The sequence below is a fragment of the Episyrphus balteatus genome, chromosome 1 (assembly GCF_945859705.1).
Source record: "Episyrphus balteatus chromosome 1, idEpiBalt1.1, whole genome shotgun sequence".
In the NCBI taxonomy this organism is placed as follows: domain Eukaryota; kingdom Metazoa; phylum Arthropoda; class Insecta; order Diptera; family Syrphidae; genus Episyrphus; species Episyrphus balteatus.
The window spans coordinates 149,719,748-149,735,700 of record NC_079134.1 but is presented as its reverse complement, the minus strand read 5'-3'; the positions used below and the strand labels follow the sequence as shown (position 1 = coordinate 149,735,700).

At 30.5% G+C, this 15,953-nt stretch overlaps 1 protein-coding gene across 8 annotated transcripts in view; it reads right to left on the bottom strand.

Moving 5' to 3' along the window:
- Positions 1–15,953, bottom strand: part of LOC129906529 (guanine nucleotide exchange factor DBS) — a 208,407-nt gene that overhangs the window by 88,836 nt on the left and 103,618 nt on the right. For 7 of the 8 annotated variants that reach the window (XR_008770822.1, XR_008770823.1, XM_055982312.1 and 4 more), the window contains exons 9-11: positions 15,023–15,224; positions 14,652–14,960; positions 10,133–10,342 (exon numbers count right to left, since the gene is read on the bottom strand). Coding sequence is in view for 6 of the 8 variants with exons in the window: in XM_055982312.1 (XP_055838287.1) it covers positions 10,133–10,342; positions 14,652–14,960; positions 15,023–15,224 (721 nt within the window). In the remaining 2 variants the exon portion in view is untranslated. The remainder of the gene's footprint in view (positions 1–10,132; positions 10,343–14,651; positions 14,961–15,022; positions 15,225–15,953) is intronic. The other variant, XM_055982313.1, reaches the window with a different exon arrangement.

Genomic DNA, 15,953 nt, shown 5'->3' with positions numbered 1-15,953 from the left:
AAACCTCAACTTGTTTTGAACTTTTTTAGAAAAATGAAATAAGACCCCAATTTTTCTTTTTCATAATTAATTTATATTAGGTAATGAAATATCACCCAAAACCAACAGAACCATCTTTATGGACAGAACATTTAAAATTGTTCCTCAAGGACGTTTCAAACTGTTGTTGCGTTTTTTTTCGGTTATTCTGCTACTTATTAATGATTTTTTCAATGATCCCTGATGGTTAACTGCATGATCTTTACATTGAAAGGCATTAGTTTGCAGTGCAGCACGATGTTTACATTAAAAACCATTAGAAAGTAACAGAATAGCTGAATGATTTTATGCCTTTCAATTTCTTGCAGGTTTTCTGTTACTCCCTGTTGGTTTGCAGCAATATCTTTACATTGAAAAGCATTAGTAAGGAACAGAATAGCTTAAAAATCGCGCGATTTTTTCAGCTATACTATTATTTACTAATGCTTTTCAATGTAAAGATATTGCTGCAAACCAACAGGGAGTCCACAATATGTGATACTTTGCCAATTCAAGGTCCTTGATAAACGGAATTTTACAAAAGTTTTTTTGAAAGTCAATTTAGTTTAGCATTTTTATGTAAATTATCAAAAATGAAATAAGGCCCCAAATTGTTTTTTAAATAAAATGAAAGAAAGCCCTAAAATTAGTGTTGGGGTCTTATTTCATGGGGGCCTTATTTCGTAATGAAATTATGCCCCAAAAAGAAAATGAAACAAGGCCCCAAAAAATGAAATAACACCCCAAAATTTGAGAAATTTCGTTGTTGTTGTTTTGTGGGTATTTTTTTGGGGCCTTATTAAATTTTTTTATTGGGGCCTTATTTCCTGAGGCCTAATTTCGCGGAGCCAAATTTTGAAACTGATTTAGATAACTGTCATTCTTGTTAAATACGAAGTTTAACTTTTCTGTTCTTTCTTGTTCTGACAGTATTTACAAACTTGTGCTGCTCTGATCTGTTCTGTCCTAGATTTTTTTCATTAAACAGACCTCATAAGATTCAATGGTAGCGTTTTTACTTTGACTTGTTATATTTCCGAATTCACTTTTTGTGACTTGGTTCACTTCAGCTCTTAGCCCTCCATACCTATGTACTTTGTTTTGTGGTCAAAATCATTCAAAACAGTGTTTAAATAAGTAATAAAAATCTAATTTTATATACAGGGTGTCCCAAAAGTAATGGATCAATGGAAATATGGTAATAGGCTAACTTAAGGGCTCACAAAATTTGATAACTTATTCATATGTTCATCTCAAATCCTTACGGTTTTTGATTAAATGCAGTTTTTGGGAAATTTCGAAAATTTTGTACTTTGCAACAGTATTTTGCTTCCTCCGCCCATTATTGATTTTTGTTTTTTACTATTCTTTCACTAAAAAAATTGCCTAATAATAAGAAACATTTAATTCATCAAAATATTTGCAGTCAAAAGTCATGCAGTTTTCAAAAATGTTTAAAAAATCCAAAGTTTCAATAAGAAATGTTTTCTCCTTCTTTCAAGAGCAGTTTGTATCTTTCAGATATCTTTTTTATTGCCCGAGATATCTTATGTTGAAGTAAGTGTGATTTGTTCATATATGTATCATAAAGTATATAAGATATAGAATTTTTCTAACTATTTCTTAAAAAATTACATTAAGTTTTTTCGATTCGCAAAATTCGCTATACTTTAAAACCATATTTTTAAAAATTTATAAAGTAGTTCATAGTGACAATTTTTGAACTTAATCTGACCAACAATTCAAAAATTAGTTAATTTTTCAATTTGGAATTAATTCGTAGGACACAAGTCTTAAAAAACTCGCAGTTCAAATTATGACATGAGTTATGAGTTAAAAACTTAGCCAACATCCTAATATAGTCAAAGAAATCCAAGAACTGAAGTCTCTTGATTATTTGAAGAACCAAAATGTCTTCCAATGGTCTAAATCGAAATCTTAATCTCAATAACCAGATGGCGCTCTATTATTTTATTATTTCAAAAATGTCAAAAACTTCTGAAATGAACACATAATTGTCCAAATGCATACACAAATGATTGCAATATAACGGTTAAATTTATTTCTATTAATCATTGCAACTTTATTGTATTATTATCCAATTAATCTTCTTCTCGTCTGCATCTTGGAGGTCATTGTTGTAATCAGTCGATAACAAATCTTCATTAATCCAATGCAACAAATCCAAAACAAATGCAACAAGACAACAAACTTTTGTGTGATTTGATGATCACCCGTTGTTTTGACCATCGGCCATCACAATCATCAATCTCCTCTCAATTCCGCACAGTTACATAACCTCGTATAGCGGTAGCTATTAACTATATTGTATCTGTTGTGTATTTCTTTAGAGGAGCCAGGTAATCGAACAATTATCGTTATTCGCATTCTTATTTTGGAATTCCCCATATCGACATCAAACTGCGAATCATGCTTCTACAGAACTTGCTACATACACAGTTTCAAAGTAAACATCAACATTGCACATCTCTAACTACTATCATATCTGCAGTCCGCGTCGATATGGAGGCTCTCCCATGTGACCGCTCTGTCAATTTATCGGAATAGAGTTGTGGACTTCAACTTGAACTTCTGTGATGCTGACTAGTTCCAGAAAGACATTTGGTTGAACAAGTATTTCTGGTTCTATAATTTCTGCCCAGTCAGAATCTAATACCCATATCGGCATTGAAGAAGAGAAAGGAGAGCCCACATTTAAGAAAGAGAGAACCTCGTTAACTGATGGATTTACGCCAGAGCAGGCGGGCGCCTTCGCTTGGTCGCTGCTTCTGCTGCAGACTTACCGAGTGGAAGGAAATAATTAACTTGGCCAATTCGTGGAGGTGAATGTTGCTCTACTGGATTTTCTCAGATGGTGTCTGCTTCTGCTCAACTAAGTACCGTTGCATAATAATTGAAACAAATGTGTACTTTCAGAGCAAAGAGAGTGAGAGAGAGAGAGAGAGGGGGAGAAGAAGTTGAGGTAGAACTCGGTAACTAGGTCAGGAACTCAGGCAAGGACCAGTTTTGTATAAGTTCTTTTCAAGTCCAAATGTTGGTTTGTGCGCTGCAGTGGGCCAATACGGTTTTCAAAAACCCACTGAGAGAGATTTATGGACAATTAACATGCAGATGATGATGATGAAACTGGATTTGGTTGTTGCAACTAAGAATGTTTTTTTTTTTATTATTGATTTATTATCGATATGGGTAGAAGGTTGGCAAGTATTTTGTAAAATGAAGATTCTTTATAAAAAAGAGGAAGATCAAACATCAGTTAAGAGCGAGCGCAGAGAGAGAGAGAGAGAAAGATGGTGATGGATTGAGTTGAGTTAGGAATTGTGTCAGAAGTCAGACTTTAGAGGAAGATATTTATGCAGATTATCATGATGATGATGACGATGGAATAAATATTTTAAGTGGTAATTCGTGATATAATCCTGTTGATGGCTTTTTTTTCTCTTGCCAATAGGTGGTCTTTAACTTGTCTTCTGACATAAAAATTAATTTTAACAAGTTTTTTTTTTTTTTTTAAGTTATCGTACGGATTTTATCTGATATGAAGGTTAATGGACGAATTTAGTGGTAGATTTCAGGTTCGTGGAGGCCGGTTAGAAGATGTTCTCAGATCACGATGTAGGTCATGTGTTTTGGGATAAGAAAGGTTACGAATTTAACAAATCATTTTGCGGAAACTCTTTTATTTGAACAAAAATCTGGAGCTGATGGGGATCTAGTATTTTTAGGTGCACATGGTAGGGATTTTTCGTTAGCGTCAAAAGTTTAAAAGTTGTGAAATTTACTTCAAAAACAAACAAAGGAAGAAAGAAGATGTAGAATTAGGAGCATTGCAATTCGTGCCAAACACAAGACGATCCTGCGCTTACATTAAACACAGATTTTTTTGAGTGAACTATTAATTGCTTGTCACGCAAAATAGAATATAAAACGTTTAAACAGCTAAGGCAAAACCATTTTATTTGGTATGGTAAAAAAATTTTCTTTTTGTATGTAGTTTCTTTCAGTATGTAGTTTGTTTAAACGAATGCAACAAAATTAACAAGAACATTTTTTTCCATTATAGCAACATTGAAAAAAAGTGTGCGAAAACCCGAGGTACCATCCAATAAGAAAAAATAAAGGTGCGCACATGTGTAATCATACAAAAAAAAAAGTTGAGAAAACATTTTTCCATGACATTACGATGGTAGAAAAGGCCAAAAAAAGTGGGTCCCGGAAGTCCGTCTGTCTTGGAATTAATTTTTTTGGACCAAAAATAACGGTATTTGTCATATACCGAATTTAGTAAAATTGAAATATTTCAAAAACGGCTGTAACGATTTAGTTTAAAAAATTCAGATATTGGTTCTAACGAAAATTTTTTTTTTGAAAATCATTATTAACGGTACCTGCGATAGAACCGGTTTTTCCAATCCGATTATCTCCGAAACTGCTTATTCGATTTCAACGAAATTTTTTGTGAAAAAATAATTTTTGGATTTTTGAAAAAAATTTCCAAATTTTTTTTTTGAAAAATCAAATTTTCGAAAATGGGACATTGAATTTTTTTGAAATTTTGTTTTTAGATGTTGATTAGTGATTTCTATAAAATGACATACCAATTTTATTTTAAAACTTTTTTTCCAAAAAATTATTTAGGTATAAAAAATTATCTTTTTAAAAAACGGCTCTAACGTTTTTGAAAATTTTTGTTTCTAAAAATGCATCTTAATATATTAATCAAAACAAATTTGTTAAATTTATTAAACAGTTTGGGGTCCAAATTATGCCGGGGCCAAAATCCTTTTTCCAAAATTTTGCTTTTCAAAATTCTGTTTTACAAAATTCTGCAAAAATTAAAAAAAGGTTTGCAAAAGCAGAAATTTGAAAAGCATAAAACATAAAAAAAAATAGAATTATGAAAAACAGAACTTTCGTAAAAAACAGAATTTTGTAAAGGGGAATTTAGAAGCCAAAATTTTGACCCGCTCCCATATTAAACATTTTTTTAATTGGTTTTTAGCTTTTTTTTTATAATAAGCGCGCACTAAAGGGACTAGTCTACCCTTAATATGGTGAACACAGTACGAGCATTAGGAAAAAAGGGAGGGGTTTGAACATTAGTTTTGAAGTCCTAAGTTTTGAAATGCGATGGAAAAACAGAAGCGGGTAATGCGTTCCACATTCGTGTAGTGCGGCTGAAGAAAGAATCTCTGTATTTAACGGTACGTCCGAAATTGGACTCTAGGATAAACTGATGAGCATTCCTTGAAGCGCGAGTATTACGGTTGAATTGTTTGAGGGGAGGAATGCAGCTAGCTTTTTCTTCTGAGCATTGCTTATACAAATAACGATAGAACAACGTGAGACATAATACGTTACGACGGTGCTCGAGAGACGTAATTGTATCAGTTATTGACCTATCACCTATCATTTTTATAGCTCTATTTTGTATTCTATCCAAGAAGCTCAACGACGTTATTGGAGCACCTGCCCAGATGTGGGAGTTGTATTCTAGCTTTGGACGAATATATGCCTTATAAATAATGGCTAGATCAGACGGGGAGAAAAATTTCTTGCATCTTCGGAGGAAACCTAAACATTTCGCAGCAGATTTAGCGGTGTCAAATATGTGTTCATTCCACAGAAGGTGGTTTGTAATGCACATACCGAGAACTGAAAGCTGTTCGGTTTCCTCGATGCAAGTAAAGTGGCATGGAAGGAAGGTTTCGCTTTAATGAAAGTAAACAGCATTGTGTTTTTGAAGCATTAAATTCTACGTGATTTTTTATTCCCCATTGGACAATGCTATCAAGATCAGAATTTAGTGAGCTTATCATATTAAGCCGTTCAAGATCCACTTCCGAAGAACATGGGCGAGAATCGAAATATTCCTTCAAACGAAATATTCCTTAAGATTTTTTGTATAACCAATAATTTTTAGAATTTTTTTTAATCTTTACAGCTGTTTAAAAACCATAGTTTTAATAAACTAAAAAAAAAAAAATTATCAAGCCATCAAAACATATTTAACCTTTCGAACCCAAGCTATGAAAATCAATATTAAAAAATATTTTTTCAGTATTATCGTGTCAAAAACACCACAACTAAGAAATATGATTACCAAAAAGTTATGTTCCAAAATAATAAATAGCAAAACTAATGTGTTATTCTCATGTTACATACACTGTCTATGACCACCAAAAAAAGTCGGAAAACTGAGAAAACAACTTTTTATAGAAAAATAATGTACGGTACTTCTTCTAAGCCAAAACACAAAACACTTTCTGGATTAACATTTTTTATTATTTTTTTTTTTTTCAAAATTATGAATAGGTATAAAAAAAAAATTGTAAAAAAAATGCGGATTTCAGTCCCTTTTTCGATAAAAAAAAAAGTGTGTGTGTACACACATGTACACTCGACTGAAGTTATACTTCTCATTCAGTATACATATATAAATGAATTTCATTTGATATTTTTAATTTCTATTATTAAATTAATTAATCCACACTTCGTTTTTTACATTTTTATCAAGTGAACAATAAATTAATTCTTTCATCCTCCTTGCGTCCATGTAGTTTTCAATTTAATCTGTGAACTTTACTCATGTTGTGCGGTTCAGAACGTACTATATATGGTTAACTCATTTGAGCTGAGCTGAAAGTGAGCTGAGCTGATGGTTGAGCTGAGCTGTTGGGTGAGCTAAGGTAAAGTGAGCTGAGCTGAGCTGTGATGGGTGAGAGGATACATTGATTTTTATTTGGAAAGTATAATGAAATATGAAGATATTTTAAACTTTTATAAAACACCATAGCTTAAGATGTTTGGTTCTAGTTATTAATGGAATTATTTTAACACATAGATATTTTTATAAATAAGACAGATAATTTTTCGTGATCTTTTCTCTTGGTGTTTTTGATAGTAAATATATTTCTATTTTTTTAGTAAAATATTTCTTTTTTTATCATAAAAAAAAAATTCCGGTAGAATCCGGTTTTTCGACTTTTTTCAAAATTCCGAGAAAATCGGTTTTGAAAGTTGGGGTAAATTTTTTTTTCGAAAAATTCCCGAATCTTTAAACGCTCCTGGAAGCTAAACCGCTTTAGAGCAATTTTTGGGAGTGATGCCAAATGATAGCTTGTGTCATGGGCCTACGCTTTGCACATTATCAGATTTTTAAAAAATCGCCTTCCATGTTAAACCGCCACATCATACCTATTTTTTCAGAATCGGGCTTAACTTTTTTTTTGCCTTTAAGTTCACCCGGTTTGAGAACGCGTGCACCTACAGGGATGGGAGTTGTACCCAAATGTAGGTTAGAGTCATCGCTACCTTTTGGCATCAAAAAAATTTTTTTCATTTTTTTTCAAAATTCCGAGATATAGGCGTTGGAAGTTGGGGCGCTCACTTTCAGCTCAGCTCACTTTCAGCTCAGCTCAAATGAGCTTAGCTATGGTACCTAGCTCAAATTTGAGCTGAGCTGTGAGCTGAGCTGAAATGTGAGCTTTTTGCAACCCTGGCAACTTGCCACATGGAAATTACCACATGCAACTTGCCACACACAACTTGCCACATACAACTTGCCACATGCAACTTGCCACATACGACTTGCCACATGCAACTTGCCACATGAAACATGTAACTTGCAACGTGTTGTGTGTTTTATGTTTGCCGTACTACGGCGTACTGCATTTTTAAATACTAAAGTACTGCCTACTCTAAAGGTGAAACGACAGCCCTGCTACCCAGGGTGATCGCGTCATAATCCCTTTGACATTCTTGTCAAAAAGTAAATTTTCATACCCACCCTCCCATAAGAAGTATAACTTCAAAAATTAAAAGTATGATATTTGAATAACTTTTTGTACTAATCCAGTAACTAGGCATTATTATCTTTCAATAAAGCCATCGAAACCTAAAGAATTATTTAATGGAATATTTTTTACGAATTTTTAAAGATATGTTACATGAGAGTAACCGAAAGGGTTAAAAAAAACCATTACTCTATTTTCAAAAAAAAATATTTTTTTGAAAATAAATAAATATTGAACCTATTAAAATATTTTGTTATTAAATTTCAAATAAATTCAAAATTAAAAAAAAAAATTAAAGATTAATTATATTTATTAAAATGAAATCTATAGATTAATTCTGTATTTTTTGTTTTGTTTTTAAATAGAAATTAAGAATTATTTGTTTTAATTTTTTGACAAAAGTTTTAAAGTGAAAATTCAAAACTACTAAAACCCAATAGAAAAACCTTTAAACAAATCATTTTGTTGTTAGTTTAAGCCTGGTATGCTGTTCGAGCTAAATTTTAGCCGAGATAAAATTCCCATACAAGTTATCGTCAATTTGTATGGGACTCATTTTAGCTCGGCTAAAATTTTTCGATAATGCGTATGGGAGCTAAAATTTAGCGCAAGCAGCGTACCAGGCTTTAGGACGAAGTCTTCAAGAATAAAGGAAATCCATGAAGTCAACGTATATTTAGTGTGTGGGTTTGTTGTTTGAAAACTTTTTAAATAATTTAGTTCCGACTTCAATGAAAGTGTTTTTTGGAAAATATTCATTCAATATTGTAAAATACTTTCAAAACATGTTTGTTTACTTACTTCGATTGTCTCAAATTTAAATTTGAGTTAAAAAAGTAAAATGTATGGATTTTGATGAACTTTTTTGATACTTCTTTTGTTTCACAATAAAAAAAACACTCATGCCAAATCCGTACATCATAAAAATTCATTTCGGACAGGTATTGTTATGATTAATTCACTTGAACATTTTATTTGAACACTCTACGACCTAGTACACAATATTTTTGACTTCTTTTTTGCTGCAGTTATTTTGTTAAAGTAACATTTAATTCAATTTGTTGTAATCTTCCGAAGAAGGATTAAGAAACAAATTTCTTTTGTTAACAGAATCATACTGAATCACACTGAAGGACAAAATTAATATTTAATTTAACTTACTTTTAATTTTTGTGGACTTTTGAACTAAAGCATATCACAAGGGTTGAAAGTGTCAGACAAATCTCATTAAATGATGCAGTGACAATCGAGACACAACGAGATATCTCTGGTTTAATTTAGGTTTATCCAAATCATTTCCACCAATTTTTCATACAATTACATCGTGTTGAACTTTTTTTTTTTTTCTTAATTAATAATGCGTTTGAATTAAATTTTTAATTGACGCACTATGTGGTTATCAAAAATATTTTGATAACAATTTTTTATCACAGAACGGAAAACCGAGCTCATTTAAAAAAATTGCGTCTTAAAAGCATGAAAACTCTTTTTTATTTAAAACTTTGATAAAGCTTGGGTTTTTTTTTTTTTATAAATATTTACATTTTTTATCACTACAAAGCAAAATAGTAGTGACTAATTGAATTTATTTTGATATTTCAAAGGTTTAAAAAAAAACATATATCACAAAAATAGAATTTAGAGGCTCAATTTGGGGGTGTTGTTTTGTACACAATTCTTGTTCGAAGACACTATAGATTTATTAGAGACACTTGTTACTGACATTGTGAGACTTCTTCCAATAAAACACGAATCACTGACAAAATCACTGATGAATCTACTAGAGATGGGTCTTTAACTGATGTATATGTAAGTGGAGAACCACTTGAATGGCCAATCTACTCCAGATTTGCATTTATGCTAAATTAATCATTCATTCGTCAAGCGAGTTCACTTAAACAAACCAAAAGAGTCCACAAAAAAAAAACAACAACAACAATAAAAAAAAAAATACAAAACAGCTGTCATATACTGTAATAAACTAACGAGAGGCAACAAATCAGTGGGTTTTCCATTGTTACTCTCGTCGTTGCTTTTAGAACTTTTTATGAGGCAGCTTATTGCTGAATGTTCACAACTGACGATGATGATGTTTGAGATGAGGGTTCGAGGAACTAAAAGGGGGATTCTATGATAAGAGAGAAAGAGAAATGTGGTCATTTATTGAGATATCAAAATCACTAAAAAAACCAGACATTACACTGATTGGCAGATTGACGTCGTCGTTTTCGTTTAAAAAAAATATGTATTAGTCATGACTTGAAAATTTTTGAAATAAAAAATGTATATATACTTACTTGAGTGACTAGAGCTTTAGTTTCTGGTGTTGTACTTTCAAGGAAAACATTCTTAAATTCTCTAGGACTAGATAGTTTAAATTCAGATGCTGAGGCAATGAACGCTTGAATTTCTTGCAAACTTTTATCGGCAATTTCCGCTGATACTGAACATTTTTCAATGCGTTGCGTGGCAAGGAGTTCGACACCGTTGGCACACCATTTATTAGCCTAAAAAAAAAAAAAAACATAGAAAAGAATCATTATTTTAAAAGATTTGAATATTTTTTTAAACAAGTTTTAGACTAAACAATAAACAAATATAAATATGTTTTTAAGATTTTCTTAAAACAAACTTGGGCCCAATTTATTCACTCTCCATTTTATTTAAAGGCTCCATTAAAATTATAAAACTGTCAAATCGCATACAAATTTTAAAATTTCCCTTTTTTAATGGCGACTTTAAATTAAATCGAGAGTGAATAAATAGGGCCTTAAATATTTAGAATCCTCAAAAACGTTTTCGACAAAATACAAATAGCATAAAAATGTAAGTTTTCAAATAAATTAAACACGATGAAAGTCACTTAGTCTAATGATAAGGTTGGTCCCAGTGGAATATCTATAAATTTCCTACACAAGTTGTTGTTGTTTAATTCAAACTCTCAACTAGAGAAATGGTATATTGGTTAGGGTGGGTCAAAAAAATCGAAATTTTTTTTTTGATTTGGTACTCCGAAAAATCGATTGCTAGACCTCTCTAGAATATACACACCAAATATGAGCTCTTTATATTAATGGGAAGGTCCTCCGCTTTGCAATTTTCCATTTTTACATCAAGCTTCTACTAAAAAAAAATAATTTTTTTATTAATTGACTTTTTAGCAAATTTCTTTTCATATTCTTGTAGGAAATTGAACGCTCTACAAAAAAGGCCTTATACACTTTTTTCGTTTATCTAACCGTTGAACAGATATTTGAGGTCCAAAAATCGAGAAAATCTTAAAAAATTCGTTTTTTGTTCTTAATTTTGTAACAAATTGAAAAATTATAATGATCAAACGCGCAAGACATATTCTTGTTGAAAATTGATTGCTCCACAAAAAAGGTCTTGATATCTTTTTTCATTAATCTAACCATTCTAAAGATATTCGAGGTCAAAGTTAAAAAAAAATATAAAAACATTTTATATTTTTAAAAAATTTCTAATTCACTGAAACTTCATTATTTTCAAATTAGCAAGATATATTCTTGTAGGGGCTTAAACGTTCTACAAAAAATTCCTTGGAATGAAATTGATTGCTTTAACCGTTTAGAAGATATTCGTATCCAAATCGCAATGCATAAGAAACTATTGAAATCAGTGAGCATTGGTTTGGATACGAATATCTTCTAAACGGTTAAAGCAATCAATTTCATTCCAAGGAATTTTTTGTAGAACGTTTAAGCCCCTACAAGAATATATCTTGCTAATTTGAAAATAATGAAGTTTCAGTGAATTAGAAATTTTTTAAAAATATAAAATGTTTTTATATTTTTTTTTAACTTTGACCTCGAATATCTTTAGAATGGTTAGATTAATGAAAAAAGATATCAAGACCTTTTTTGTGGAGTAATCAATTTTCAACAAGAATATGTCTTGCGCGTTTGATCATTATAATTTTTCAATTTGTTACAAAATTAAGAACAAAAAACGATTTTTTTAAGATTTTCTCGATTTTTGAACCTCAAATATCTATTCAACGGTTAGATAAACGAAAAAAGTGTATAAGGCCTTTTTTGTAGAGCGTTTAATTTCCTACAAGAATATGAAAAGAAATTTGCTAAAAAGTCAATTAATAAAAAAATTATTTTTTTTTAGTAGAAGCTTGATGTAAAAATGGAAAATTGCAAAGCGGAGGACCTTCCCATTAATATAAAGAGCTCATATTTGGTGTGTATATTCTAGAGGGGTCTAGAAATCGATTTTTCGGAGTACCAATTCAAAAAAAAGAATTTCGATTTTTTTGACCCACCCTAATATTGGTGCTAAATCTTCTTATATGTTAGTAAGTAAGGAAATAATTTATGTTGTTTATTTCAATTTATGCAGTATTTATAGATTTACAATCAATTCAAACCAAATAAGTTTTTATCTTTTGCACTTGTAATTATTTGTTAAAGTATAGTTATTTATTTTAACATTAAACAAAAATTCCAACAATGACTTTATCGTCTTTTGTGTCTGATTATCTTGTTATCTATGTTAGCATACGCAATCTTCATTATTTGATTCATGATTTCTCATAACACAAAAACATAACTTCAAACGAGTGATCCAAGTTCATCTAAATTTGAATCATGTTTGGCACAAAAAGGACAGAAATTTTAAATATTTTTTTGGTGGAATTTCGAGCAGTGTTTATCTGATAAAGTTATAATAATAATTGTAAAAAATAATGTAATTGTACAAATAAATTTTCATTTTTTATTTTATTCCTTAGCACATATTTTATTGAAAAATGATTTTAAATATTTTATTAGAAAATTTTATTTCTGAATTGCAACTAAATTATGTCCAGAAGTTTAAAAAATTACCAACACGAAAAAAAAACGAAATTTTTTCCATAGAAATTCGGTTTTGAAGAGGTATCATTTTTGCCGTGAAAACGAAAATAAACATTTCAACTAAATATTTGGCTGTTATGTTTTCAACCGCTCAGACAAAAGAGCTATCTAAATGAAATTCACTGTTCACACAACAACATTTCAAGCGGTTTTGAGATTTTAAGCTATTCATGGTTTAAGTAGGTACTAAAAGCACTGTGGATTATATTGTTGGGTTTCGATGTCGGCAATATTGCATTTTTTTAAAGCAATAGTTTCTAAATGTATCTTAATTTTTTAATACTAAAATATGGCCGTGGATTCGAAATAAGGATATATCATCTTTAAAAAAAGAAAGTGATTCCATTTACATACAAACGATTTTAAACTATGCTCTATGCACCAGAAATGTATTCAAATAAAATATCAGTTCAAAATATCCACATGTGTCTTTTTCCAAAAAAAAAAAAAAAAAAACACCCTTTTATTCAAAACAATTGTATGTGCCTTTTTAAATTCTTGGCGTTTAATTTGTCGTGAAACCTAAAAACATGGTGAGCCTTTGGTTGAATGGGTGTTTTTTGAGCGAAGTAATAGCTATGCAAAAAAAAAAAACAATTTGAGAAATTGTATGTGATTGAAATTAATGTCGTTTTTGATTGGCAGTCCGGAAGCGTCCGGAATCATTCAGAAGACTTCTGAAAGTGTTTTATCCGCACGAATATGACAAGCAGAACGCTTCTCAGAAGAGAAATTCTCTTCTTGATTTTAAAATAGAATTCACTCAAAATCACTAATATTTAAATAATTAAACCTCAAAATAAATTTCCTATAGTCGAAAAGCAAAAATGTTTTATTTTATTACTCAAAAATACGGAATTTCAGAATTGAGTGAAAGCGATTCAAAGTGTAATGTCGTTTTCGATTGGTTTCACCTAAAATAATTATATGAATTTTCTTAATTTTTGGTACCTACTTATACCAAATGTAACGTAATTACACAAATTCCACTAAGGTACTTCATCAATAATTTTTTCTAATCAACAAAAACACTCTTAGTTTTTGTAATATGCCCACATTTTCTCTTCACCTAAAAAATTTTTGTCAAAACTTTTTTGGTTCTAGTTCTTTCACCTTTTCTGAACAAAAAACGCACGCTCTTATAAAAACATGAAAATTTTTCAATAAATTTAAAAAAATATACAAAATTTTTGTCAGCTGTTAGATACCTTTCTTAAAAAAAAAACCCTTTCACCAAATATATTTATTGGTTTTATGGATTTTTTTTCCATGCCTTATTTTAAACTCCCATCCCAAATTTCATCGGTGTATCATGTACTCTTGTATTGACTTGATTTTGATGTCATACGATTCAACATAAAAAAATGACTTAAATACAAATGTATGTCCTGTGATTAAATGCCACAAACAATTTCTTTTTGTTTTATTTCTTGACTTGACCCTTCCTTCTCTTCCTTCTTTGGCGTTAGTATTTAGGAAAATCAGATTGAAGTTTGAAAAATGCATGCAAATCGATAACTTGTTGAGTTTTAAAACATTTTTAAAGTTAAGTTTACCAAATTCTTAAATAATTAAGAAAGGTCAACTCATTTCATTATTTGCTTAAGGAAAGAATGCTGTTTTACAAACAAATATGGAAATGAAAAAAAAGTTACATATACGCTCTAATGACCGAAAAAGGTTTCGGTTTCGGCATTTTCAAAAATCACGATTTGTAGAGTCGGAATGTTTTAAAACTGGTTGACTTTATTAAAAGTCTCGGATGTTTTGTTTAGACCATATGCCATATAGAAATGAAAAAAAAAAAAAAAAAATAGAGGGCGAAAATTCTAAACAGTGATATCTTTAAAATCAGCGTCTAAGAATTCCTAAGGTTTTAGCTATCCGATTAAATTAACTAAAATACTCTCAAACTGGGATTAATCAAACCAACCTTTTCAACTCTCTCCATTAGTTCTCGATTTTTGCTCAAAATCTCGAGCCGTTTGCACAACCGCTCATGAATTATATCACAAACTCGAGCCAGCTCATCACATTTGGGTTGAACGATTTCCCAGGGATAAGCTCCTCGAATACCAATCAATTGCTGTCCAGCCGATATCACTTGCTCAGCACGTTCAATATCGGTTTCGCACATCTTCTGAAAAGCTTTGGTTTCTTTGATCAATGTGTCAACCCTAACGACTGTTTCACCGATTTCTGTCATATCAGCAACTGTTTTTAGATGAACATCAAAATTGGTCTAAAAGAATCAAAAATGTTGCAAGAATAAGAATGAAATCTTTTGAAAACTCAAAAACTTACCTGCAACTCTCGAAAATCTTGTTCGAATCGCCTCAATTCAAGACATTGTTTCAGGCGATTCTTATGCGTCTTCCAGAATTCATCAAAACGTCGTTCGGTCTCCTCCAGTTGCACCAAAAGTCTGCGATAATCGCGACAATCATCAACAATATGTTGCGCAACATTTTGATGTTGCTTCATCATTATATTCCCTGCACTGGGTCTGTTCGTTCGATTGCATATATTTTTTCGTTTTTTTGTTTTTTGTTTTTTTTTTTAATTTTTTATATTTTTTGGTTGGGGTATTTTTTTTCGTTCAGATTTAATTATTAATTTAACGCGGTGCAAAAAACCCGACGAAACAATGTTTGTCGTAACAGAAGAAGAAAAGAGGAGAGACAACAATATATGTTCACAATGAGCGATGAATGTGTGAGAAACTGGCACATAATTTTTTTTTTTTTAATTTTTTTAAATTTTTTTTTAAAAACTGAATCATAAGAATAATTCATTTTTAATTAAAAAAAACAAATAAACAAACTAATTGGTTTGTGTTTTTTTTGTGAGTTGTGAGAATGAAAGTGTAAAATGTTTGGTTTTTTGAATGATTTTTTGGAGCAACTTAAATAAATTTAAACATTTAATTTGGAATAAAGCCACATTAAGAGTAAATTAATTTTCAAATGAGAAACAAATAAAGCGCTCTTTTGTGCCTCCCCCCATGAAGCATTTTTGTGTCGAATAATATATATTTTTTAAAGCTGTGCATTTAGTGGCAGAAATACAAGTTTTGAAAATATTGATTTTGAAAAATTACATGGAAATAAAATTTGGAATTCAAAACTTGCTTAATAAAACGAAAGTGCATGTTTTGAATGTGTTTTTGTTTTGTAAAGTGAAATGTTTTTGTTTTTGTGTTTTCAAGTGTTTTAAGCAAAAAAATAAATTAAAT